This window comes from Sus scrofa, unplaced genomic scaffold, assembly GCF_000003025.6.
Source record: "Sus scrofa isolate TJ Tabasco breed Duroc unplaced genomic scaffold, Sscrofa11.1 Contig1813, whole genome shotgun sequence".
In the NCBI taxonomy this organism is placed as follows: domain Eukaryota; kingdom Metazoa; phylum Chordata; class Mammalia; order Artiodactyla; family Suidae; genus Sus; species Sus scrofa.
In genome coordinates this window covers 33535-61098 of record NW_018084953.1, presented here as the reverse complement: position 1 = coordinate 61098, position 27564 = coordinate 33535, and the positions used below count along the sequence as shown (strand labels likewise).

Here is a 27564-nt window from a genome sequence, read left to right as displayed (position 1 = left end):
AACTGTAGCCACCGGCCTACGCCAGGGTCACAGCAACGCGGGATCCGAGCCACGTCTGCAACCTACACCACAGCTCACGGCAATGCCGGATCATTAACCCACTGAGCAAGGGCAGGGACCGAACCCGCAACCTCATGGTTCCTAGTCTGATTCGTTAACCACTGCGCCATGACGGGAACTCCTCAAAGACTTTCTAATTTCCTTTGTGATTTCTTTGACTGAAGGGAGTGGCACAGTTGGTGTTATAAAAGAATGACAAAAAACAGATATGAGAGAATAAAGATTCTAGTAAAAGTGATAATTTCCTATAAATCTATAAATATTTGACTATTGTACATCATTTCTATCTTCTATGTAGCTTTTGTGTTGTTCACACAAGTTTAAAGAATTTGTTTTTTCTGAGGTTTTTTTGTTTCTCCCTTATCTGAGTTACAGTTGTCTGTCTTTTCATTTTTATAGGTTTTTGGTGTGGTGCCCTTTTTGCAGATAATACAGTTTTAACTTCTCTTATTTCTGTGTCTGCCTCCCTTGTGGCTGAAGTTGGTCCAGGGGCTTGCTCTAGGCTTCCTGATGGGAGGGATAGGTGCCTGCCCACTGGTGGATAGGGCTGCGCACCAGCTGGATAGGGCTTTGTCCCTGGGTGAGATTAGACATGGCTGTGTGCCTGGGCTCTTTAGGCAGGCTGTTTACTGATGGGTGGGCTGTGATCCCACTTGGATTGTTGTTTGGCCTGGGGCTTCTCAGCGCTGATGGGTGGGGTCAGGTTTTCCCAAAATGACCACCTCCAGAGAAACACACGCTGATGGATATTCCCATGAGCTTTGCTTCCAATGTCCTTCCCCACAATGAGCCACAGTCACCCCCTGTTTTCCCGGGAGATCCTCCAAGAACTGCAATCAGGTCTGACCCATATTCCTATGGAGCCTTTGCTTTGCCCTGGGACCCAGTGCACATGAAAGTCTGTGTGAGTCTTTCGAGAACAGGGTCTCCATTTCCCCCAGTCCCATGGAGCTCCTGCACACAGGCCCCACTGGCCTTCAATGCCAGATGCTCCAGGGGCTCTTTCTCCCAGTGCCTGATCCCTAGGCCTGGGGATTTGATGTGGGGCTCAGAACTCTCACTCCTGTAGGTGAGTCTCTGTGATACAGTTACTTTCCAGTCTGTGGGCTTCCCACCTGGGAGGTGTGGGGTTGTTTATATCATGTAATCGCCCCTCCTACTTCTTGATGTGGCCTCCTTTTTGTCTTCTGGAGTAGGATATCTTTTTGAAAGTTTCCAGTCCATTTGGTTGAAGGTTGTTCAGCATTTGGTTTTAATTTTGTTGTTTTTAGGAGAGAAGTTGAACTCCAGTCCTTCTATTTGGCCATCTTAATCTCATCTGCAAAATAACTCTTTTCTTGAAGTGTTTGATTCAAATATTCCATTCCTTGGGTTGTCGTTGGATCATCCTGGGAAATGATTAGTCTCCTTGCTTGCAGCTGGCTGCTGTAGCTGCAGGTAGATGACATGACGTGTGGAGTTGTATCCCCAACCCCAGGGGTGGGAGCCAGGCTGCCAGGGAAAACTAAAGAATTTGTCTTGAGAGTGGAAAATTCTAGTGTACAGTAAAGGCAAGTTTGTAACACGTGCAGGTCATTGTAATCTCCAGAACTAGAAGGCCTTATTGATCAATGGGTGATTTAGAGTCTTGGAAGAAGGCATGGGGGACAAACAGCTTAGGAATACTATGCTATTGTATATTCCTTGGAATAAGCAACTCATTACTTGCCCCAATAAGGGCCTTTTTGATTTGTCAGTACCAGAACCATCTTTATTATATTAGATCTGGGAATATATATATATATGTATATATATATTATATGGACTTAAAAAATAATTCTTAAAATGGACACAACCTTCTTAAGCTTTATCTTCACAGACATCCTTGTTTCTCAAGGTATTGGTGAAGGTATTGACACTGAAGGTGGCAATTACACAGAAGAGAGTAAGGAACTTGCCCTCGTTTTAGCAATAAAATTTTGTTTGCTGGAGAGATATTTATACCTATAATCTGATACATTGCTGTCTGTCTGTCTGTCTGTCTGTCTGTCTATCTGTCTATCAATCATCATCATCATCCCATCATCACCTAACTTGGGGTAGCATAGGAGAAATACATGATCAGGAAATACAGATGTTGAAGGTTTTCTTTTCTCCAGCTCCTGAGTTAGTTAAAAACCTACAGGCTTATGTATCTACACTAGTACTATATTGAACATTTAAGAAGAAGTAATACCAATGCTAAACAAGGTTAAGGTCAAGTTATCACATGCAATGTACCTATGAGAGATGAGAGAATGAGACCCAATGATAAGGGTTGTGAAGACAAAAGCCTTAAGGGTCATAGTGTCTACACAGTAGTGCAGCATCTGGACCTTGGGTCCAATATGACCATTACCAAATTTGTAAGTACATGATGCCATTTAGTACAAGGTTTTCCAGACTGCAGCTTACTTGTCATATGTCTTGACAGCCAGGTGAATACATTTCACCTTTTCCAGTGCTTGATGGCAAACCTAGATAGGTTATGACCTTTATCTGCACCCCAGATACGACTATATAACATTGAGTGAATGGAGCCTATGGTAAGACACACTTCTAGTAATGAAAAGGTGACTCCCTGACACAACATTGGTTTGAGGAACTGAAAATTTAGAGTTGAAAGCAAGAAAATATTTATATTTCCCAGGAGAGGAAACAGATAAAATGTGAGGGAAGTCATGAAAAGAATTAGCTCTAGAGCAGAATAGTCAGAGAAACCTACCAAAATACAGATTTCTAAAGATCTGATATTGTTCCTTTTCTTTTCTCATAGCCTTGTTTTACCTCTTGGGAAGATAGTGAGTGTTGGTGAAAAGGACATGATTGACAACTCCAAAATGAAATGCTCTTAGGGGAGAAGTGCACATTTGAGTAGAAGTCTTAGCAATGAGACATTAAACAGATATGATATTGGAGATGCACACATTTTTGGGGATGATTATTATGGGTCTTGACTGTGAATACTTACTAACATTGTATGTCTTTTTATTTTGTCAGGTATACGAAAGTGATTTCCAAAATCTGAGTATGTACAAGGGAAAGTAAGCTCAATATTTTTCCTTCTTTCCTTTCTGTAATTGGGGGAGTTTCAAATCTTTCATTTTTCCACTCATATTTAACCCAAGAGATGTTTCGCTACATGCCACTGACATTCTGACTTTTATCTTTGGATCAGGGAAAACCAAGATCACTTTAAACAAATGATTAATTCTTGTAAACTTGCCCTTGTGGGATCTAGTCAACCTGTGAACCCAATAAGCTTCTAAATGACCAGGCAATACCTTAGAATACAAATGATAGGGTTATTTTTGATATATCCTTATAATTTGATCTATTCTTTCAAATCTTATGTATTAACATTTATCTCGATTAGATGAGAATGAACAGCTTCTTCTGGCATTTTGATAACCTAGGCCCTGTTCTACCCCAACCTCAGTGGTATCATCATATTATAAGTCACTGGTGTGTTCTCACTCTTGAAGTGTTTATTTTTTCCTAAAGGCTTATGAAGATGAAAAGAATGGGAAAATAAATAAATCATATTTAATAATAAACAAATACCAGTGTCTAGAACTCTACTCCACTTGAAGCTCTGTCCATGATAATTTAATAGTTTATAATCTATTCTAATTCACACCCTTGTCAAATAAAATACTCAATTTACCAGAATCCTACAGAGATTAATTAATGTCATTTCTCCCTTTTAATCCTCCACGCATGATTTGTGCCTTATGGTCTATGATAATCTGACAAAATGTTTTGCATTGGTTTCATATCACTGAGAATGAGTATGGACTCTGAAAATTACCTAAAATCAGCATATATATTTCTTTTTCTTTTTTTTAAGCACTATGGAAAATGTTTATATCTTTTTCTTATTGAATGCTTACAACAGTCAAGACCACAGAAACATAAAGACTGTTTTCTGGTACTTCTCTTAAACAGAAAGCAAAATACCCAAATGCTCTCTTAAAATCATACTTTTTAAAATGATATCACTTATATGTGCAATCTAAAGTATGGCACAAATGAACTTATTAAAAAAACTGAAACAGACTCGGAGACTTAGAGAACAGACTTGTGGTGGCCCAGGGGATGGGCTAGGAGTTTGGGATTAGTAGATGCAAACTATTACATTTAGAGTGGATAAGTGATGAGGTCCTACTGTGTAGCACAGGGAACTAAATTATAAATCAACTATAATATAATATAATCTCATTATAAAATATAATTTTCAAACTCAGATTTTCTTTCTATAGATGGACTATATTAACCAGAAACAATATAAAAATTTAAAAATATTCATTAATTTATAAACTCATCATATAATTTTTTTTGTTACAGCAACAAGTCAATTATTGGATATAGTCTTAATTTCATTTTTTATATACTATAGCAAAACTTGATAAGACAGCAAGGGAAATTATTCATAAAATATTTTGGAAATTTTAAATAGTTACGTTAAGTTTTCAGAGTTTTGGTGGTTACCTTCTGGGTTATAGTTTGAATGGTATTCAAAGATTATTTTCAATATTTTGCATGGCTAAACGTGGCCTTGAATTTTAGAGATGTTAGGCAGAGACAATGAACTCTAATTAATAGTAAAAATGTACAATTTAGTTTTTAATGTATCCCACTTTTCAAATGTCTCATGCTTCTCTACTCTCCCACTTAACACCACCCCTAACAAGTTATTCCTCAAATGTGTCCCTTAGCATGATGAGGAATTGGGGAAGAAATTTTAGGACAACCTGTTCCCTTCCCTACAAAGACAGCTTGGAGCATGTTCATCAGTGAAGGTTGGTCTATGGAGTCATTGTTTGCTTTGGGCAACAGTGTATCATGTTGAAGGTATTCCTGAGACCCTGTTGTAACCAGGACAACTCCTTGAAGGGCATTACTTACCACTTTGGGATTTACCCTCCCAATGGCCCCAGTCAAGGAAAGCATGTCCCATTATTCTTTTGTTTCCATAAAACTCCATTTGCTCTAGGAGAAGGGGTCTGTCCCCCTAGACACTAAATGCTCTAATGCTCTTCCAGCTAAAACCAGGTCTTTTAGTAGACTCAGAATTCTCTGTTGTGTAGCATGATAACCATAGTAATTTTCGGACTCTGCTTTCCTAGTGTGATGTGGTAGGTTAGACTCTATGGTACATCCAGCCATCCCTTTATGTTGGTGATGTGAAAGAGATGAAAGCCAGAGATCAGGTTGGTCCCTACATAAAGCGGCATCGATTGGGCAAATAGAGGGAGTATGATCAGACACAGAAAGGACAGAAGTGAAAGGAGTTGTAGTTGTTTGAGTGTTACTCAAGTGGTAATTTAAGAGTATTAAAGGACTAACCTAAGAGTAAAGTAAGCTGATTAGTGATATGGGGATGGGAAGGGGAAACTCATATCACCACTCTTTCCTCCATCATGTCGTATTTTTTTTTTTTTTGGTCTTTTTGCTATTTCTTTGGGCCGCACCCGTGGCATATGGAGGTTCCCAGGCTAGGGGTCAAATCGGAGCTGTAGCCACTGGCCTACGCCAGAGCCACAGCAACGCATTATCCGAGCCACGTCTGCGACCTACACCACAGCTCACGGCAACGCCGGATCGTTAACCCACTGAGCAAGGGCAGGCACCAAACCCACAACCTCATGGTTCCTAGTCGGATTCGTTAACCACTGCGCCACGATGGGAACTCCCATCATGTCGTATTTTTAAAAACCGAGATATTTCATTCCACAGTCTGTGAAAACAGTCTTTGATGAGGTCTTTATTTCTCACTCCCTGGTAAAAATAAATTTAACCATAAAGTTCCTATCTTTACTTACATCTGGTAGTTTTATTTTTTTTGTCTCTTATCTCATATCCCTTCTAAATTCTTTAAGAATGCTGAAGGATGGTTCATGCAACAGATCAGTATATCCCAAGCTGTACTTTTTGTTTGGTTTTGTTTTTTGTTTTTTTTAGGACCACATCTGAGGCACATGGAAGTTCCCAGGGTTAGAGGTTGAATCGGAGCTGTAGCTGCCGGGCTACACCACAGTCACAGCAATGTGGGATCCCAGCTGCATCTGTGACCTACACCACAGCTCACGGCAAGGCTGAATCCTTGACCCACTGAGTGAGGCCAGGGATTGAATCTACATCCTCATGGATACTTGTTGGGTTTGTTACCTGCTGAACTACAATGAGAACTCTGAATTTGATATTTTTGTGAGGGCAGGCCAGCTCTTTTGCCCAACTTGTCTCAGTGTGGGTTTGTCTCATATTTCTTCATTTTAAAAGTCAGGCTGTACATTTTTGGCAGGCATATGACTGAAGTGACATTGTGTCCAGTTTAGAGCAACATGTCAGTAGTCACATACTGTTGGTTTATCTCAACATTGGCGACGTTAATATTGATTACTTGGCTATGGTGATGTCCACCAGGTTTTCCTCTGGTAAAGCCTACTACTTTTCATTTTGCAATTAACAAGTAATTTGTGGGGAGATATTTTATTTTTATTTGATTTTTATTTTTAGCTGTGCCTGTAGCATGCTGAAGTTACATATTTCTGGGCTCTCTTTTCTGTTCCATGAACCTATATGTCTGTTTTTGATAATACCATGCTGTTTTGATGACCATGGCTTTGTAGCATAATCTAAAATCTGAGAGGGTTATACTTGTAGCTGTGTTCTTTTTTCTCAAAATTGCTTTGGCAGTTGTATTTCCATTTATCTTGAGTCTGTGTAATTCTTTTGTCAGGTAAAAGGAGTGAATGATGATGGAAAAACTCAATGCAACTTCTGGAGGCTACTAGGTTTTTCCAATTGGCCTCGTGTGGAAGTAGTACTCTTTGTGGTTGTCTCAATGTTTTACTTAATGACATTGACAGGCAACCTGTTCATCATTATCGTATCATACCTGGACTCCCATCTGCACACTCCCATGTACTTCTTCCTCTCAAACCTGTCTTTTCTGGATCTCTACCAGCTTCATCCCCCAGTTGCTGGTCAACCTCTGGGGCCCAGGAAAAGCCATGTCTTATGTAGGTTGCATGACTCAACTTTACTGTTCCCTGGCACTGGGATCCACAGAATGTGTGCTACTGGTGGTGATGTCCTATGACCGTTATGCAGCTGTATGTAGACCCGTGCATTACACTGTCCTCGTGCACCCTCGTTTCTGCCATCTGTTGGCTGTGGCTTCTTGGGTAAATGGCTTCACCAACTCAGCACTTCATTCCTCATTTACCGCCTGGGTACCCCTGTGTGGACATGGCCAAGTGGACCATTTCTTCTGTGAAGTTCCAGCACTGCTGCGACTGTCTTGTGTTGATACAAGACAGCTAATGAGCTGGCCCTCATGGTCACGAGCTCTGTTTTTGTTCTCATACCTCTCATCCTCATTCTCAGCTCCTCTGGTGCGATTGCCCGTGCTGTGCTGAGGATGCAGTCAACAGCTGGACTTCAGAAAGTCTTTGGGTCATGTGGAGCCCGTCTTATGGTTGTGTCCCTGTTTCTCATTCCAGGAATGTTTATATATCTCCAGCCCCCATCAGGAGGTTCTCAAGATCAAGGAGAGTTCATTGCCCTTTTTTATACTGTTGTCCCACCTAGCCTCAACCCTCTAATCTACACTTGAGAAACAAAGAGGTAAAAGGGGCAGTAAAGAGATTAATGGGGTGAGAGTAAGCCTGTGTACTTGGGACATGAATAGAATAATATCATATGATACCAGTGACCTCCAGTCCCACGTTTGTAAAACAAAGAATACAGTATGTGACGCTGAGGCCAATAAAAGAGCATAAAACACCTGTATCTGGCCTGGAAGCCAGAGCTAGTGTCTGTGATTATCTGATGACACATCTGTGCCTGCACTGCTGAGATACACTCAGAAGAGATAACTGAGCATGTGTTTAGGGAATATGCTGCACAGGAATGGGTATGAGGGGACGTGAACAAAGACTGGAGCCATCTGTCTGTGTTATTCAATCCATGATAGGTTGCATGAGCTTTGGTGTAGGTTGCAGACGTGGCTCGGATCCCACGTTGCTGTGGCTCTGGTGTAGGCCGGTGGCTACAGCTCCGATTCGACCTCTAGCCTGGGAACCTCCATATGCCGTGGGAGTAGCCCAAGAAATGGCAAAAAGACACACACACACACAAATTAGATACGGGTCACAGTTGGTTCTTGTTTGGAAGAACATGCCATTCTCCAACCAATAGTTTGCTTAGATTTTGATTGTACCAGAATGCATGCCAGAAAAGTTCCAATGATTCTCGTTTTTCTTACCTGTTAATTTCTTCACTACACAACACTGTTGATTTCTCATCATATTGATTCAGTATCAAGTAACAATAAAATCCTTTATTTGCTTAAAAACATAACTAATTTTTCGATGAAGTTTTAGGTTGAGTATGAATCCTAGAACTAAGTTTATTTTTGTAACTAAGGTACCTTTCCCTTTTAATGATACAGATTCTGAGCATCAGAGAGCTACTTGTGTTGCTTGAAGTAATCAAGTTGCTTTCCATTCTAGAAATATCAATTGTTTCTTTCTCATAATGATTCTTGCACTGTTTCAGAAGGCATTCCTGGCTGTTTCCATCATGCGCCAAATGTTTACATGTTGTGGTTCGTTATTATATTACTAATTTTCTCTTACTGATTCAGAAGGTTCATGCTTATGATCTTTAAAAGAAATGTTAAGAAACTTATGCACATATTTTGTCTACCTATTTAATTTATTTTAATATTTAAGAATATATTTTAAGGTTTTTAGGTAAACATTCAAACCCTGTATACTTTTTTTGTTAAACAAGACCCACAATGAGTTTTTAAGGAAGCAGTAGCATCTCCATAAGTTGAGGCTGATTGTCTCATGAGACTCCTGGTTGGTCTAAGGTTTATTTATTTATTTATTTATTTGAATTTATTACATTTATTGTTGTACAATGATCATCCCAATCCATTTTTATAGGATTTCCATCCCATGACCCCAGTGCATCCTCCCATCCCCCAAACTGTCTCCTTTGGAAACCATACGTTTTTCAAAGTCTGCGAGTCAGTATCTGCTCTGCAAAGAAGTTCACTGTGTCCTTTTTTCAGATACCACATGTCAGTGAAAGCATTTGATGTTGGTGTCTGATTGTCTGACTGACTTCACTTAGCATGATAATTTCTAGGTCCGTCCATGTTGCTAAAAATGCCAGTATTTCGTTCCTTAATGGCCGAGTAACATTCCATTGTGTATATGTACCACATCTTCTGATCCACTCCTCTGTTGAGGGGCATTTAGGTTGTTTCCATGTCTTGGCTATTGACAAGAGTGCTGCAATGGACATTGGGAGGACATGTGTCTTTTTGAGTCATGGTTTTCCCTGGATAGATGCCCAGTGGTCTAAGGTTTAGAGTGTCTCACTCTGAATGCCCAGTGGCAGTGTGCTGCCCTCTTAGACATGGCCAATCTTGCAGAAAGTGGTGAAATATTTCTTAAGGGACACTGTCATAGGAAATCCACTGATGAATAGTTGCCGTGGTGACTAGCTTGAATGAATGGGTTTATATTATTACTTTATTCACTTCTTAACACCATTAGAATTTTAGTGTGTGCCACCAGAATAGAACTCTTTTTAATACATTTCCACAAACAGTGCCCTTATGGGTGCATTATTAGCCAAGTGTCCCCTTGGTCTAAGAGCATTAGAAAGAACATGAGAAGTAGGACATAGTTTGCAAGAAGACCCTGTGCCATGATCTGGGGAAGTATGAGACAAGAATGATTTGTCAGAGAAACTCCTATATACCTACTCACTTGTTAAAGAATGTCATTTGATGTCTGCGAACTATCACTTGGAAGTGAAAACGCTCCTCACCAGGTTGCCCCATGCACCCTTTACATCCTTATTCCTCAGAGTGTAGATGAAAGGGTTGAGTGTAGGAGTCACCACTCCATAGAAGAGAGCCATGAACTTGGGCTGGTCCCTAGAGATGGAGGAAGGGGGCTGAAGGTACATGCTAATGCCTGGACCATAAAAGAAGAAAACTACAATGAGATGGGAGGAACATGTGCCAAAGGCTTTTTTTCTTCCCTCCGAAGATTTAATCTTAAATACAGCATGTCCAATAGAAGCATAGGAAGCAAGAATGAAGCATAGTGGCACAGCTAACATGAAAATGCAAACCACAGAGAGTGTGAGCTCATTGGAGCCCTTCTCACCACAGGCTGCCTTTATCAGAACAGGAATCTCACATATCAAGTGATCCAGTGTGTTGTGACCACACAGTGGTAAGTGTAATGTGACAGTGGCCTCTGAGACAGCGTAGGTCATTCCACCCAGCCACACAGTGGCCACCAGTAGGATACAGGTGCACCGATTCATGATGAGGGTGTAGTGCAGAGGCTTGCAGATGGCCACGTAGCGATCAAAAGACATAATAGCCAAAAGCAGACATTCTGTGCCTCCCATTATGTGGAAGAAATAAAGCTGAATGGCACAGCCCAGATAGCTGATTGTCTTCTCAGATCCTCCCAGGTGAAACAGCATCTGAGGGACAATGCTTGTGGTGTAGCACATGTCCAGAAAGGAGAGGTTGGTGAGGAAGAAATACATGGGGCTGTGCAGACGGGAGTCTAAGGTGGACACCAGAATGATGGCTATGTTTCCCACCATGGCCATGGGGTATGTTAGAAGCAGAATAATGAACAGAGGAAGCTCCAGCCAGGGACGATCCGCAAAGCCTAGTAGAATAAACTCTTCTGGATGGCTTTTGTTAATTCGTTCCATTATCTGCAGTTTGCTTCCCCTGTATCAGAGCAGTGGCAGGAAGGTAGAAAGATTTTGAGAAATGACAAACACAATTGTGTATAGTGGGAGTATATGCACACAATTAAGCATCCATTCATAGAAGATTGGGTGCAGTCACTTGGGTGGGTGGGGAGGATAATTAAAAGATGTGACACCAGGGGACTTAATTTCTCCTCATGACCCTACAGCATAAAGACAGCTACCTTAAGCAAGTAACCGAACCTTTCTGAAATGGAATCTACTACTCTGTGTGATAAAGATGACAATAGCATGTCCTTGGGCTCTGGTAAGGATTGAATGCCAAGCAGAAGTGACTGTGTTTCAGATGCTCCAAAGTAATGCTCTTTCATCCCTTGGTTTGCAGAAATACCAGCTAAGTTTATTGGTTCCTACCTTCAGGTGCCCGATAAATAGATGTGGCTGGGTCTTAGGAATCAGATAGGTCTTTTTCAGAATCCCTGCTGCAAGGCCTTACTGAAATGTTAAGAAGAGTGAAAGGGTGGAGTTAGCTCTAGCACAAGGAGGAGGTGGAGAGAACCTAGCCCTAGCCCTTAGTTATCATCTAGATAGGCTTGTCCAGATGCAGGTTGAATTATTACATCATCCCCATGGGGACTAAGAAGGCTTTTACAATTTAAATCCATCTTGGTCATTTAGAATTGAGCAAGAAACTTAAACCCTTAGATGACAGCTTGCTGAAGTATAAACTGAGAGAATTTAGCTATAAATATGTTTCCCCCAACTCAAACATTTGTTGTTGGATGTCCCTTTTCTTGCATAACTACTTTGTTGTAAACAGGCCGTTGATTGTTCATGTCAGAATTCATTATGTATCTTGTAGGAGTTTTTCTTTATCCCGGGGGCTTATCTTGTTTTTAGGTAAGGCCTTGGCCTGTTATCAACAGCTTACTTACTTATATGTAGCTACAAATACGACATTTATGTCCAGGGAACTGGAACAGGAGGAAAGCATTTCCACTGAGGACCAGAGAGTCAATGGTTTAGAGGCAGCAGATTACATTTGTAGGCTGGCAAAGCACAGTTTTCACATACTCTGTTTCTCTGAGTCCTCAAGGCCATTGTGTGAGGTGTCACATCGAACTCCCCTGGGCTAAGATATTATTTTGATTCCAAAAGAACCCTAGGTCTGTTGTGCACAGTGAGATAATATAATAATAATTCCAGCTAATCCTTAATGAGCCTTGTGTGCCAAACCCTACAGTAAACCTTTCAGACCCATGAATCATCTAGTACCTATCCCAAACCTTATGATAAAGGAAATGTTAGTATCTGAATTGTAAGATACTGTTAATCATTCATCCCAGTTGTCTGCTAATGACTAGGGAGGATCTAAAGATCAAAAAGCCATGAATCCCTTAAATGAGGTATTGAGATGGTGAGACTATAAATCCAGTTTTCAAGGTTCCATAGATGTATAGCTAAGCTCTAAAATTCTATGCTCGAACTCTGATCTTTTCCATGTCATTCTCCTGGTGTTTCATTACTTTCAATTCTCTGATATCATGACATTTTGTCCAATTTTTGATCTACTTCCAATAATATTCCATCAGGACATCAGGGCCTCTTTATCTCTGAATTTTTTTTCCTTTGTCCTTGCCCCTAGGCATGCAGACATTCAGAGATCAAAGCTGAGCCACAGCAGTGCCCTAAGCCACAGGAGTGACAATGCTGGATTCTTAGCAGATAGGCCTCCAGGGAGCTCCTGTCTGGGAATGTTTAAGTCCTTTGTCTCTCCATCTCCACTAAGCTTTTTCATTCTAGTGTATCTTTTTTTTTTTTTTTTTGCCACACCCATTGCATGTGGAACTTCCCAGGCCAGGGATTCAACCCATACTGCAGTTTTGGCCTTTGCAAATCTGCAGCAATGTGGGATCCTGAAGCTGCTGTGCCACAAGGGAACTTCTCTAGTGTATCTTTTTGTACATCATTTTTCATCACACAGCGTATTATTTATATTGACAGAGACTTTTAAGTTATGTGTAGGAAAATGTTATAGAAGAAAGGAGAGGTTTTTATCTGACTTCAAAATGTCTGGATAAAACAGGTGGATGGGTCAACACATCAGATTTCTACTGCATATTTTAAAAGTTGACATGATTGGATGAAGGCTACACATTTCATTCAGGTATTTAATACCTTTCAGGAATAGTGTTTATTCAAATTTACATGCTTTTAAGATGGGTTTAAGTGATAGACTGAGAGACTCTGATTACAAAGAAAAATCCATTGCTTTCTATAGGCACCAAACTAGTTATTTCCAAAGTTTAGAGAAGACTTCCAGAAATGAAATGCTGTCTGGTTTCCCTGTGTATATTTGGTACTCTGATGTACACACATTCCAACCTTCCCTAAGAAGGTTTTTTTTTTTTTTTTTTTTTTTGTCTTTTTGCTATTTCTTTGGCCGCTCCCGTGGCATATGGAGGTTCCCAGGCTAGGGGTCGAATCGGAGCTGTAGCTGCCGGCCTACACCAGAGCCGCAGCAACGTGGGATCTGAGCCGCGTCTGCAACCTACACCACAGCTCGTGGCAACGCGGATCGTTAACCCACTGAGCAAGGGCAGGGACCCAACCCGCAACCTCATGGTTCCTAGTCTGGATTCGTTAACCACTGCGCCACGACGGGAACTCCTAAGAAAGGGTAGTTGTTAAAACAAGTATCTTTTTACTTACCTTATGTTGATAACTATAGTTTAAGCAAATGGAATTATAAAGGAACACATTTGAATTTTTCCAACTGGCCTAGGACAGAGAAATCTGTAGTACACAGATGAATATTTAAGAATGATATTCAGAAGTGTGTATTCCATTCGACACAATGCTGCCCCAAAGAAGAAAGCCCATATTAGGAAGACGACAGTAGGTAATATCAAGAGTGCTTTGCATGTGTGCAGTCTATTATATCCCGGAGACTCTTGGGCATTATTTTCAGACAGCCCGTTAATGCTTATCCCAGATGAGTTAGCAGACAAATTCCTTTGGGACAGAGTTCTCCATGGAAGTGCTTCTGGTGTACAATTAGTTATCTACTGAATTGAGGTTGTTAGATATGTTTTAGAATAAACTCATTTGATTTCTCAAAACACTGGAAACTAATTTTACTTGATTATTTTATTCACTTATTATCTTTGTAATGTTTCTTTTATTGGCAATGATTTTTTAAATTGAAGCATCATTGACATCCAACAATACATTATTTTTCAGGTGTAGAGTGTAATGCTTTGACCTTCATATACATTGCTAAATGATCACAGTAAATTAACCATCAGTCGCTATACAAAGTTACAATTTTTTCTTTGTGCAGAGATCTTTAAGACTTATTTTCTTAGCGGTTTTTCAGATCTGCAATAGTGACTGTATCACATCAAACCTGTACCACAGAAGTGACCTGAACCACTGCAGTGACAATGCCAGATCCTTAACCTGCCACCTCACAAGGGAACTCCAGGGTTCTCTGTTTTGTTACATGGATCTATGTGTCTGTTTTTGCTTGTTTGTTTTTAGGGCCACACCTATGGCATATGGAAGTTCCCAGGCTAGGGGTTGAATCGGAGCTGCAACTGCTGGCTTATGCCACAGCCGTAGCACTGCTGGATCTGAGCTGTGTCTGCGACCTATACCACAGCTCACGGCAATGCCCCTGAGTGAGGCCAGGGATTGAACCCACATCCTCATGGATACTAAGTCAGGCGTGTTACTGCTGATCCACAATGGGAACTCCTATGTGTCTGTTTTTATGCCAGTATCATAGTGTTTTGTTTACGACTGCTTTGTAGTATTGATTAAAATCAGGGAGCATGATGCCTCTGGCTTTGCCCTTAAGATTCATTTGGCTATTCAGGATATTTTGTGTTTCATACAAAGATTTAAAATTACTCATTCTAGTTCTGTGAAAAATGCCATTGGAATTTGATAGGGATTTCATTGAATCTGTAATTGCTTTGGGTAATATTGATATTTAATTCTTGCAGCTCATGAGAGTGGAATATATTTTCATTTATTTGTGTGTTCTTTAGTTTCTTTTGTCAGTGTCTTATAGTTTTCAGTGGACCGGTCTTTCTTCATTTCTAGGTATTTTATTCTTTTTGAGGCGATTGTATATGGGATTCTTTATGTCTGTTTCTGATCATTGTTGGACAGTAATTTTAAATAGGGTTCATTTAGACCAAAGCTAGTTTGAGTAAAAGGATGTGGAGACATTCACGTGAATTTCTTGCATATCTTATTTTGTTCACCTTGTAGAATATCTCCAATAAGATATAATATTTCTGGCCGTACCTAATAAATAAAGGGACACAAAAATAAGTTGAAGAGAGAAGAAAAAACCGGAAGTGGTCTTTCTGGGAGGAGGAATAAAATGACATTAAAAATCCTTTAAAATATTTAATGATTTTCAGAGTTCCCGTCTTGGCTCAGCAGAAACGAATCTGCCTAGCATCCATGAGGATGCAGGTTCAATCCCTGGCCTCGCTCAGTGGGTTAAGAATCTGGCGTTGCGTGAGTTGTGGCATAGGCCATCAGCTACAGCTCTGATTCGACCCCTAGCCTGGAATCTCCATATGCCGTGGGTGCGGCCCTAAAATAAAAAGACAAAATAAATAAATATTAAAAAAAATTTAATGATTTTATGATATGAAGACTGATAGCTTCTCTCTCTTTCTCACACACACAAACCCATAACATCCCACATAATAATAGTCCGATTTGTATACGAACATTAAGATTTAAAAGTTACACATACAATCCATGAGTGCATTATTCGAAAAGCAAATTCAAATGTACTGAATAACAGGTACAAATAGATATGTCTCCCTTTGAACATCCTCTTTCCATGGCCCATAATCTCACTATCTTTTCCCTAAAGTAAACTACTAGTATCATATGATGTGTATTGTTCCACTTTACAAGTGTGATGGATATTCGCTGAGAATATCCACTTGCATAAGAGAAATGCAAATCAAAACTACCATGAGATATCACCTCACACCAGTCAGAATGGCCATCATTAATAAATCCACAAATAACAAGTGCTGGAGGGGCTGTGGAGAAAAGGGAACCCTCCTGCACTGTTGGTGGGAATGTAAACTGGTACAGCCACTATGGAGAACAGTTTGGAGATACCTTAGAAATCTATACATAGAACTTCCACATGACCCTGCAATCCCACTCTTGGGCATCTATCCGGACAAAACTCTACTTAAAAGAGACACATGCACCCGCATGTTCATTGCAGCACTATTCACAATAGCCAAGACATGGAAACAACCCAAATGTCCATCGACAGAGGATTGGATTCGGAAGATGTGGTATCTATACACAATGGAATACTACTCAGCCATAAAAAAGAATGACATAATGCCATTTGCAGCAACATGGATGGAACTAGAGAATCTCATCCTGAGTGAAATGAGCCAGAAAGACAAAGACAAATACCATATGATATCACTTATAACTGGAATCTAACATCCAGCACAAATGAACATCTCCTCAGAAAAGAAAATCATGGACTTGGAGAAGAGACTTGTGGCTGCCTGATGGGAGGGGGAGGGAGTGGGAGGGATCGGGAGCTTGGGCTTATCAGACACAACTTAGAATAGATTTACAAGGAGATCCTGCTGAATAGCATTGAGAACTTTGTCTAGATACTCATGTTGCAACAGAAGAAAGGGTGGGGGAAAAATGTAATTGTAATGTATACATGTAAGGATAACCTGACCCCCTTGCTGTACAGTGGGAAAAACAAAACAAAACAAACAAAAAAAACAAGTGTGATGGATATTTTTCACTGTCTTTCCTCCCTCGCCCAGATCCACTCTTTATCCCACTATGTATGTTGAACTCTATGCTCTACTCAAAAGTCTGAATCAAAGGAGTCCTTGATATGTGGCTTCTGTCTGGATTCAGCCAATGGGGGTCACGAGTTGAGGATTAGAGAAAGAGAGAACAGCTAGTTTGGTTTATTTTCCCTTGGCTCCCTCTCAGCTGGGACACATGAGGTGGCCTGTATTGCTCAAGCAAAAGTCATAGCTCTTGGAGATAGCTGTGTATTACGGTTTCTTTTTTTCTGGTTTCCAGTACCACTTCCCCACTTTGTTGCTTCAGGCCTTGGGTGTGTGACAGACGTCCATTGTGGCTAGTTCCAGGGTAATGCATGTACAGTACCCATATAGACACCCCTTGTAGGGGTTCTAAATCCTTCTCACACCTTTGATCAATATTTCCTTTTTTCAGCTTCCCTCATTTTCCCAGGTGGGTGTGCCATCTATTATATCTGATATAACTCTCCATTTACAAACAGACCAGCATCATTCCATGCTTCAGAACTTTTGAATTGCCATTTCTTCTACCTAAAATGCTCTTCTCTTGACTTCATCATGGCTAGCTCCTTCCTGTCTTTCAGTTTTGAGCTTAAACACCCCTTCTAAGAAGGGATACCCAATGTGAATTTACTTCTTAGTCTCTCTATAGCATAATCTTTTAAGTTTCATCAAAAGATTATTTTCCAAGTTATTTTACATTCTGATTCCCTCTGAAAGATGTAAATTTTATGACAATAGTAACTAAAAAATTACAATGGAATCATCTTATGCATATTATTATGTCACTTGATTTTTACACACACAGACTTTCTCATGGTGGAGAAATTGACAAACCGATACTTAAAACATTTTTCTTTTCTTTCTTTCTTTCTTTTTTTTTTTTTTTTTTTTTTTTGTCTTTTCTAGGGCTGCACCGCGGCACATGGAGGTTCCCAGGCTAGGGGTCTAATTGGAGCTATTGCTGCTGGCCTACACCACAGCCGTGGCAACGCCGGATGCCTAACCCACTGAGCAAGGCCAGGAATCGAACCTGCAACCTCATGGTTCCTAGTCAGATTCGTTAACCACTGAGCCATGACGGGAACTCCCATTTTTCTTTTTTCTACAAAATGCTATCTGATATACTTTTGCTGCATTTTCTATGTTTTGGCATGTTGTTTCTGTTTTGATTATTCTCAGAGTATTTGGTTATTTCCCTTGTAATTTCCTTTGATTTATTATTTAGAAGTACATTGTTTAATTTCTACATGCCCATATGTTTGTCAATATTTTTGTTACTTATTCTAAGTTCATTCAGTCATGTTTAGAGGATATACTTTCAGTCATTTTAATTTTTTTAAGGGCTGCATCTATGGCATATGGAAATCTCCAGGCTAGGGATCGAATCAGAGCTGCAGCTGCCATCCTACCTACAGCCACAGCAACCCGGAATCCAAGCTGCATCTGTGACCTACACCACAGCTCACAGCAATGCCAGATCCTTAACCCGGTGAGCGAGGCCAAGGATGGAACCCGCATCCTCATGGATTCTAGTTGAGTTTGGTACCACTGAGCCACTACGGGAACTCCCCTTTCAGTCATTTTAAATTTATTGTGAGTTGTTTCATGGCCTAATGATCTATTCTGTAGAATGTTCCTTATGCAATGAGAAATATATCTATTCTGCTTTTTTTGAATGAAGTGCTCCGTATATGTTAGTTTTGTTTACCTTGTTTGGCTCTCTCTTTCCTTGCTGATATTCTGTCTAATTTTTCCATCCATTATTTTAAGTGGGGTACTGAAGTGCAACAGTTATTGTGGAATTAACCATTTCTCCAATTAGTTCTGTTACTTTTTATGTTATGTACTTGGGCAATCTTTTGTTAGATGCATCCGTGTTTGTTAGATCTTCTTGATGGATAGACTAAATTTATCATCATAATTTTTTTGACCATAGTAACAATTCTTGTCTTTATGTCTATATTCTCTGATATCCACATAGCTGTTAGTGCTATCTTTTTTTGCTTTTTTAAGATTATTTTTTGAAGTATAGTTGTTTTAGAATATTAGAAGGAGTTTCAAGTGTACAGTATAGTGATTCACTACTTTTACAGGTTATACTCTATTAAAATTGTTGCAAGATAATGGCTGTAATTCCATGTGTTAGACAATAAAACCTGGTTTCTTATCTGTTTTGTACATAGTAGTTTGTATCCATTAATCTCATACCCTCTCTTGCCCCTCCCCTCTTCCCTCTTTTCATTGGGAGCCACTAGTTTGTTGTCTATGTTTGTGAATCTGTTTCTGTCTTGCTATACGCATTGATTTGTTTAATTTTTTAGATTCCACATATAAGTGATGAGAAGAAGTGTGTGTAAATGTGTCACATCAATGTGTCTTCTTTATCCCCTTCATCCATTCAAGTGTTCATGGATACTAAGTTTGCTGTCATTTCTGGGCTATTGTAAATAATGCTGCTCTGAACATTAGGGTGCCTGTATCTTTTCAAATTCGTGTCTTTGTTTTCTTTCGGTATCTACCCCGAAATGGAATTGCTGGATCATGTGGTAGTTCTGTTTTTAACTTTTTGAGACATCTCCATAATGTTTTCCGTAGTGGCTGTACCAATTTATAGTCCTACCCAGAATGGGAAAGGGATCCCTTTTCTCTGTTTCCTCACCAATATTTATTATTTGTGTGGTTTTTGATGACTGACATTCTGATAGGTGTGAGGTGACATCTCATTGTAGTTTTGATTTACATTAATCTAATAATGAGTGATGTTGAGCATCTTTTCATATGCCTATTAGCCATCTATATGTCTTCTTTGGAAAAACGTCTCTTCAGATCTTCCACCCATTTTTTGACTGAGTTGTTCATTTTCTGATATTTGTTGTATGAGCTTTTTAGGTATTTTGAATGTTAGCCCCTTATCATATAGGCTTGAGTATTTTCTCCTATTCAGTAGGTTGTCCTTTTTTTGCAGCTCATTTTCTTTGCATGTGAAAGCTTTTAAAGTTAATTAGTCCCGCTTGTTTGTTTTTGCTTTTATTTCTTTTGCCTGAGCATGTGGATCCAAAAAAATATTGCTATGATTTATGTCATTAGAGCGTTCTGCCTGTGTACTCTTCTAGGAGTTTGATGGTTCCAGGTTTTGTTTTTTGAGGTTTCAGGCCTTACGTTAAAGTCTTTAGTCTATTTGGAATTTATTTTTGAATATGATGTGGGGAAGTATTTTAATCTTATTCTCTTACATGTAATTGTCTAGTTTTTGATCTTTTTAAGTGTATAAAACTTATCAAAATTAGTAAACTAAACACAAAAGTTCATGCTACAAAATCATTTTTAACTGGTTTTAATTTTTAAAAATCATTCTTTTTTTCTTGGAGTTCCCGTCGTGGCGCAGTGTTTAACGAATCCGACTAGGAACCATGAGGTTGTGGGTTCGGTCCCTGCCCTTGCTCAGTGGGTTAACGATCCGGCGTTGCCGTGAGCTGTGGTGTAGGTTGCAGACGCGGCTTGGATCCCACGTTGCTGTGGCTCTGGCGTAGGTAGTGGCTACAGCTCTGATTCGACCCCTAGCCTGGGAACCTCCATATGCCTGGGAGCAGCCCAAGAAATAGCAAAAAGACAAAAAAAAAATTCTTTTTTTGTCGATTAGTCAACATATTTATAAATAATAATCTGTGATGCCTGCAGATAATTCCTGCCTATTTCTGTAGCATAATTGTTAATTGGCTATTTTTTGCATTTTCAGAATATTTCTATTCTTAATTAACTGAACACAGATATAAATAAAAAAAACAGTGTGTTTTGTTTTGGTCTTCAGTGAATCAGATAGCTTTTGGTAAAATGGGCATATCTGGCAAAACAGACATCTCGGTCATTAGTAACCATCACTATCATTCCGTGACTGGAGAATTACCACATCTTCTTTTCTTTTCCAGCTTTATTGAGATGAAATCGACAAATAAAATTGTGAAGACTTAAGGTGTATAATGTGATGATACATATATCAAATATATATCCCTCGATGTATGTATCCACTGTGAGATGACCACCACGATCGAGTTAAGTTCATTGCTCACATGGTATCTTTTGTGTATGTGTGTGGTCAGAAGAGTTAAGATCCGTTCTGTTAGCAAACTTCAAGTACATAATTCAGTGTTATTAACTACCGTCACCATGCTGTGTGTTAGATCCCCAGAACTCATTCATCCTATGCTGTAGGTTGTCACGGTAGCTGTCACAGTTCTCCATTCCTTGTCCTATACCCACTGCTATGTGGGTAGCTGAGAATCTCTCATAGATCACAGCACCTCCCTGAGAACGAAATGTTCAAAGCCAAGGTAATGTTCCTATAGATGCCTCAAGCGACTAGACTGTGTTATAACGATGTCCATTTATCTTAAGAGCAAGTTTTCGGATGATTTCCAAATATATTTGGTCAGGAATCATCTGAACATATGTAAATCTTTTTTTTTATTACTCAAATGAATTTATCACATCTGTAGTTGTATAATGATCATAAATTTAAAATTATTTATATTATTTAGTGTTAGTTCAGTTTTCTTCTTCCATCCTAGAAGTTAAATAGGTGTTCTCCTTCTTTTGAAAAAAAGTTTCACCATGAAGACTCTGGTGAAAATTTCCTGTAATTTTCTTTTAAAATTCTGCAACAGATACTTCTGATTTTTTTTTGGGGGGGAGCTTTTGGATTACTTTTAAATTTTAATAATTTTCTTTTTTTGGATGTTACATATTTTTACAGTACGCACAACTCAAAAAGGAACTATTTAACTCTATGTCATGTACCAATAATTAAGGTTGAAGAATTTTAAACATTTTTATGGAAGAAAGTAACACACATCACAGAGCTAATAGGGCATAAAGAGCCATGTGGGACACACATATGTGGAAGCACTACCCCAGTGACCACCACAGAAGTTATACGGATCTCTCAGGGGCTAGAAAATGCCTAAGAATTTAGAGTGAGAACTTGCTAGGCTTCTGAGATGTAATCTGGCAATTTGTCCTTTTAACCTATACTTTAGCCTAAATGGGAACATTTTGGGAAACCTGTCTAGTGTTGGACTCATCTATTAAAATTCTTTGGTAGCCAACTTCCTTCCGGAATTTGGTAATGAGAACTTTAACTGTGAGTACAGAGGTATCTCCAAAATAACAATCACTGTTATTCAAGAAGGTTCTTACAAAACGGATTGACAAGTACGGTTCTCCCTCCCTCCGTCCTTTTCTCTTTCTTTCATTTTCTTTCTTTCTTTCTTTCTTTCTTTCTTTCTTTCTTTCTTTCTTTCTTTCTTTCTTTCTTTCTTTCTTTCTTTCTTTCTTTCTCTCTCTCTCTCTCTTTCCTTCCTTCCTTCCTACCTTCCTTCCTCTCTATCTTTCTCTCTTTCTTTTTTAGATAATTTTAAATGATAGTTGATTTACATTTTCTGTCAATTTCTGCTGTACAGCACGGTTATCCAGTCATACGTATATGTACATTCTTTTTCTCGCATTATCCTCCACCATGTTCTATATAAGTGACTAGATCTTCCTTCCCTCCTTCCCGCTTTCCTTTTATTTCATCTTTCTTTCTTTCCTCTTATGTTGGTTTTGCATCTTTTTCAAAGAGCCATTTTTGTGGTCCTCTGGTATCTACCTATGAGCCAATACTTTTTTCTTGCCTAGAGTTCTCCTAAGGGCTGCCTTGACTTCCTTGTTCCGTAAACTGTAGATGATGGGGTTGAGCATGGATGTCACCACGGTATAGGAGAGGGCTAGGAGTTTATCTATTCCTGGTGAATGGCTAGCCTTGGGTCTCAAGTAGGTGACAGATGCTGAGCCATAGAAGAGTGTTACTACAAGTAAGTGGGAAGAACAGGTGGAAAGAGCTTTTCGGCGACCCTCAGGTGAGGGCATGCTGAGCACGGCAGCTAGAATTCTGCCATAAGAAGCAATGATGAGTAAAAATGGGCTGGAAATGCAAAGGGTGGCTGCAACAAAGACTGCAGCCTCATTATGGGAGGTATCCCCACAGGCAAGTGACAGGATAGGGGGAGGTCACAGAAGAAGTGGTCTATTTCACAGGGGCCACAGAAGTCCAGGGAGAAAATATAGTTGGTCTGGCCCAAGCTACCATGCATCCCACTCCCCAAGAAACCATTGCCAAATGGACACACACTCCACGACTCATTCGTGTTGCATAGTGAAGTGGGGAGCATATGGCCATATAGCGGTCAAAAGCCATGGCGGCCAAAAGACAGCACTCACTGATACCAAAAAATGCGAAGAAAAACATCTGTGTAGCACACCCCTCCCGAGAGATTCCTCGGGCCTCGCTCACAAGGTTCTGCAGCATCTTGGGTGTGACAGAGCACGTGTAGCCAATCTCCAAGAGAGACAGGTTGGCCAGGAAGAAGTACATGGGGGTGTGGAGGACCGGGTTGGTCCAGATGGCAGTGGTTATGAGAGCATTGCCCGTCAGTGATGCTAAGAACATGAGCAGGATGAGGGTAAACAAAAGGAAACACTGTTCAGTGACCTCAGAGAATCTGGCAAAGGCAAAGCGTTTGACAGACATGCTGTTGTCCTGCCACAAGGAACAATTGAAGGTCATGCCTGAAAAAAAGAAGGCAAGGTCATCATCAAGAGTCTTTCACATAGAAATCTGAATCTTTCTCTTACTCTTAACAAGCTCTCTTGAGTCAGAGAGATAGATTTCTTTTCTGCTATTCTAAAATTCAAAGTTTGGAAGTTACCCTCATCTTGAAACCAAATCCTATTCCATGTTCACTCTCCTAGTTGATTTGTCGTAAATAATCTAGTCAGCAGGCATGAAATGGAAAACAGTTTAGTAAAATTCTCTCTCTCATCCCTTCATTTTACGAGTTGTCAAATACTACCAGATAATGTCCTCCCATACCTACCTATTTCTTTCCTATTCTTTAGCCACTGACTTGCTTTCTTTACTCATTTATCAAGAAGTATTTATTGAGCTCAGCATATTTTCAAAGTATTTTTCAGTTTCTGTTGTAGGTCCTGGATTCAACAAAGAAGGAAAGAAGAACAGAAATAAATGGACCAATTCAGAATTCTATTAAATATGAAATAACAAACATACGATTACAGGGACCCTTAGCGTCTATGACTGCTGAAGAATGTGCTCACACATCAAGCATTCTATTATAATGCATTTACACTTATACTAAAGCATTTAGAAACATTTCCCTTTTGTTGTTACTAATTAACTTAATATAATTTAATATTTCTCTTTTCTATGTGGCACCACAATTCAGTTAAGGTTGTGGCAAAGAAAATAGAGACAATAGTTTATATATTTCTTTGAACCCCAAATATTTTCTTTCTTTCTTTTGCTTTTCAGGGCCACACCCACGGCATATGGAGGTTCCCATGCTAGGGGTCCAGTTGGAGCTACGGCTGCCGGCAGTGGAAAACGAACCCAGTTCATGCCCATGAGGACATGGATTTGATGTCTGGCCTTACTCAGTGGCTCACTTGCTGTGAGCTGTGGTGTAGGTTGCAGATGTGGCTTGGATCCTGCCTTACTGTGGCTGTCACGGAGGTTGGGAACTACAGCTCTGATTTGACCCCTGGCCTGGGAACTTCCATATGCTGTCAGTGCAGCCTTAAAAAGAAAGAAACAAAAAACAAAATAAGAAATTAACATGCACTTTATCACCCTCGAAAATTCTTGCCCTGTAGAAATGTCATGTTAACGGACTCATTGGACACTGTGTGCAATATTCCCTAATATTGCCAGTCTATAAAAATAACCTATATTAAGAATCAGCCATCAACCAAATAATGCACCATGCTTCTAATCTAAAGATATAGGAGTTTTATGCAAATGATGAACTGTGTTTGTAGATTCCTACTCAATGTGATGACAGATCAAGTGGCCGTTGAACATTGACAAGATTCTGCAGGTTCAAATCTTGAGATGGAGTTTCAGTGATAGGTGGATGTATGAAAAAGTAAATAGAGGAGAGAGACAAGATCATTTCAATAGCTCGTGGCTTTCTTCATGTGCCAGCTTACCCAGCCCAAGATCCAAGACATGTACCTTGTCTACAGCTCTGCTTTGGAAATAACCCAGCAGAAGTGATTCATTTGGAGCCAGCTCCACGTAACTAGAACTGTTGCTTAACTGACTCAGTCCCTTATTAGTCTCTATTGTCATGATGAAATGTTTCTTTAGTTCCTATCAGCCAGAGGAAATCATGTGATACATTACTAGATATTTTACCTGAAACGCTTAGTGCAGTGCCTGGAATATAAGAAAAACTCAGTAAATATTAGTCTCCATTATTCTGAAACGGTCATTTCTAAAATGCTTGAATCATAGGTACAATTTAAATAAACTGGCCATTGAATATGGCAGAGATGATTTCCCATTGCTTTCCACCATTTATCCGTAGTTATTTCATCGAGGACCTAACATCTAGCTGAGTGATGCCTTAATATAACCCAGCAGAAACTATTTTATCATTTGATTACAGGATAATCGAGGCATTTCCAATTACCCGAAGATAAGACATATATCTGTTTGCTGTAAAGTAATTAGTTTAGAACAACTTACAGTAGTTTTATGACAGGAGTACTGGCAAGTCTTCAGAGAGGGGGAATCTATCCGATTAAAATAATGTCCAGAAGTGAATAATGCTTTGAATGCTGGCTATTCATTTTCAAGCTTTAATTCACCATCTTCCACGACACTCTTAAGACATCAGTTATATCACATACCTTTACTCATAATATTTGAGGGAAGAAAGTAGATGGTATTTGCTTCTGATGAGCCACTTCCTATTTTGTCTGCACAGTCTCCTTATAACCTCCCCAAATTCAGAGGATGTAAAGCTCCCCAATCCTTACTTCTAAAACTAAGCACTGAGAAGCTTTTGTTGTAGTCAGAACCACGTCTGATGCCAGGAAGACTGTGTCTCCTGAGAGAGCATTATGTCCTTCCTCACAGTGCCCTCAGCCACACACACACACACATACACACACAGATTCACACACACACACACACACACACACAGACACACACACACACAGACACACACAAGCATGTAGGGTTGTGCTGATTACATAATATATTTGAACCTTTCTCATCCTGAAAAAAAGGAATGTGAATATGTTTTACTTCATTTCTTCTCCTTGTTTCTGAATCCTTATCATGCTTCCCTTCTCCTGAGAGATATTTTCTTCTAACAAGAGGGTCAGGAAGTAGTTTTATTTTCTCTCTGAGGAATTTCAAATGCCTCTATTTGTTGTTGGTTATGAACATTTAGGTAGCAAAATAAATAAATATAAAAGGTAATGTAAAAACAAGAGGATCTTTCTGTATAGCGCTGGGAACTAAACCTAGTCACTCATGATGGAGTATGATGGAGGATAATGTGAGAAAAAGAACGTATATGTGCATGTGTGACTGGGTCACTTAGCTGTACGGTAGAAAATTGACAGAACACTGCAAACCTGTTATAATGGAGAAAATAAAAATTACTGTTTTAAAAAAGAGATGCTTGAGAAAATGCTTTGACAAAGATGCCGTAGTTTGGCTGCTTCTAGTGTCTATATTCCTGGATAAATACTCCTCTATTTCTACAAGTAATGAAATAGCATTGATTGAACATGCAGTATTTTAGGTGCTTTACATGTCATTGCAGTTTTAGTTTAATCATCACAATTAATCAGCGATACATTAGTTTCTTTGTTAACGATGAAGAAGTTGAGTTTCAGCACAGCACAGGGAACTTTATCCAATCTCTTGGGATTTGGGACCATGATGGAAGATAGTGTGAGAAAAGTCATGTGTATATATATATATATATATATATATGACTGGTCACCTTGCTGTCCAGCAGAAATGTATACAGCACTGTAAATCAACTACACTTTAATAAAAAATAAAATGAAAAAAAGAAAGTAAAAGCAAATCAATGGTAAAATACGAATAACCCATATTATAGATTACTGCTATGACAGACTGTATGCACAATGTGATAGTAATTCAAGTGAAATCTAGCCAAATATTTGACCCCTGTATACTATTAATATGAAATACTGAGATTTACAATTTAGTTTGAATTTAAAGAAGTAGTCATCAAAATAATTATGAAAATGACATAAGTAAGGTTCACACACATGATATTGAAGCAGTTAGTATTTTTCTGGGATTCTCTCCCCAGATAATAAGAAATGAGTGACAACGGAAAAAAAATCGATGCAACTTGTCGAGGGTACTTTGTTCTACTGGGTTTTCTAATTGGTCTCATCTGGAGATAATACTTTTTGTGGTTATCTTGATGTTGTACTTGTTGACATTGTAGGCAACCTGTACATCCTTATCTTGTTGTACCTGGACTCATGTCTGTACACAGCCATGTATTTCTTCTTCTCAAATGTCTCTTTTCTGGGTCTCTGCTATACCACCAGCCCCATCCCTCAGTGGCTGATCAAGCTTTGCGGTCCAGAAAAAAAACTTCCAGGAGATTGACAGAAGCTAAATATTCTCCTACAGATCTAGTGACCACAGTATGAAAAACATTGGAACTTTGTACAGACTTCTCTAGCCTAGGTTGTTGGGCATTTCCCACCTTTTGATAACTGGGTTTTTCTGCTCGTATTGGATCCCTGTTTAAATTCTCTCCCCAGTAGGAAAATTTAAACTCTGAATATATAACCATGTAATAATATTAATATTTAGATATTTATTACATACATAATATTTGATATACATTGAACGGAACTGGAATGATACATGCCAAGCTCATAATAGTAGTTGTCTCTGGGTTGGTTTTTGGGTCAGAGAATGATGGTTAGAAAGGACACTGATTTTCTCTGTGATATATAT

At 39.3% G+C, this 27564-nt stretch overlaps 2 protein-coding genes and 1 pseudogene across 2 annotated transcripts; 1 reads left to right on the top strand and 2 right to left on the bottom strand.

The window, feature by feature from the left end:
* Positions 1-2321: 2321 nt before the first annotated feature.
* Positions 2322-8110, top strand: LOC110258288 (annotated as a pseudogene).
* A 1513-nt stretch (positions 8111-9623) lies between these two features.
* Positions 9624-10879, bottom strand: LOC110258291 (olfactory receptor 2B11-like). Its single transcript, XM_021081458.1, has one exon. It carries the CDS (start codon positions 10843-10845, stop codon positions 9907-9909), a length of 939 nt encoding a protein of 312 aa, XP_020937117.1. The 5' UTR covers positions 10846-10879; the 3' UTR covers positions 9624-9906.
* An 11405-nt stretch (positions 10880-22284) lies between these two features.
* On the bottom strand, positions 22285-25269 carry LOC110258289 (olfactory receptor 10C1-like). The gene is given in 3 exon segments (XM_021081457.1): positions 22285-22747; positions 22750-22821; positions 22824-25269. Coding segments are annotated over 3 exon segments (957 nt in total). The 5' UTR covers positions 23305-25269; the 3' UTR covers positions 22285-22343.
* Positions 25270-27564: the final 2295 nt, after the last annotated feature.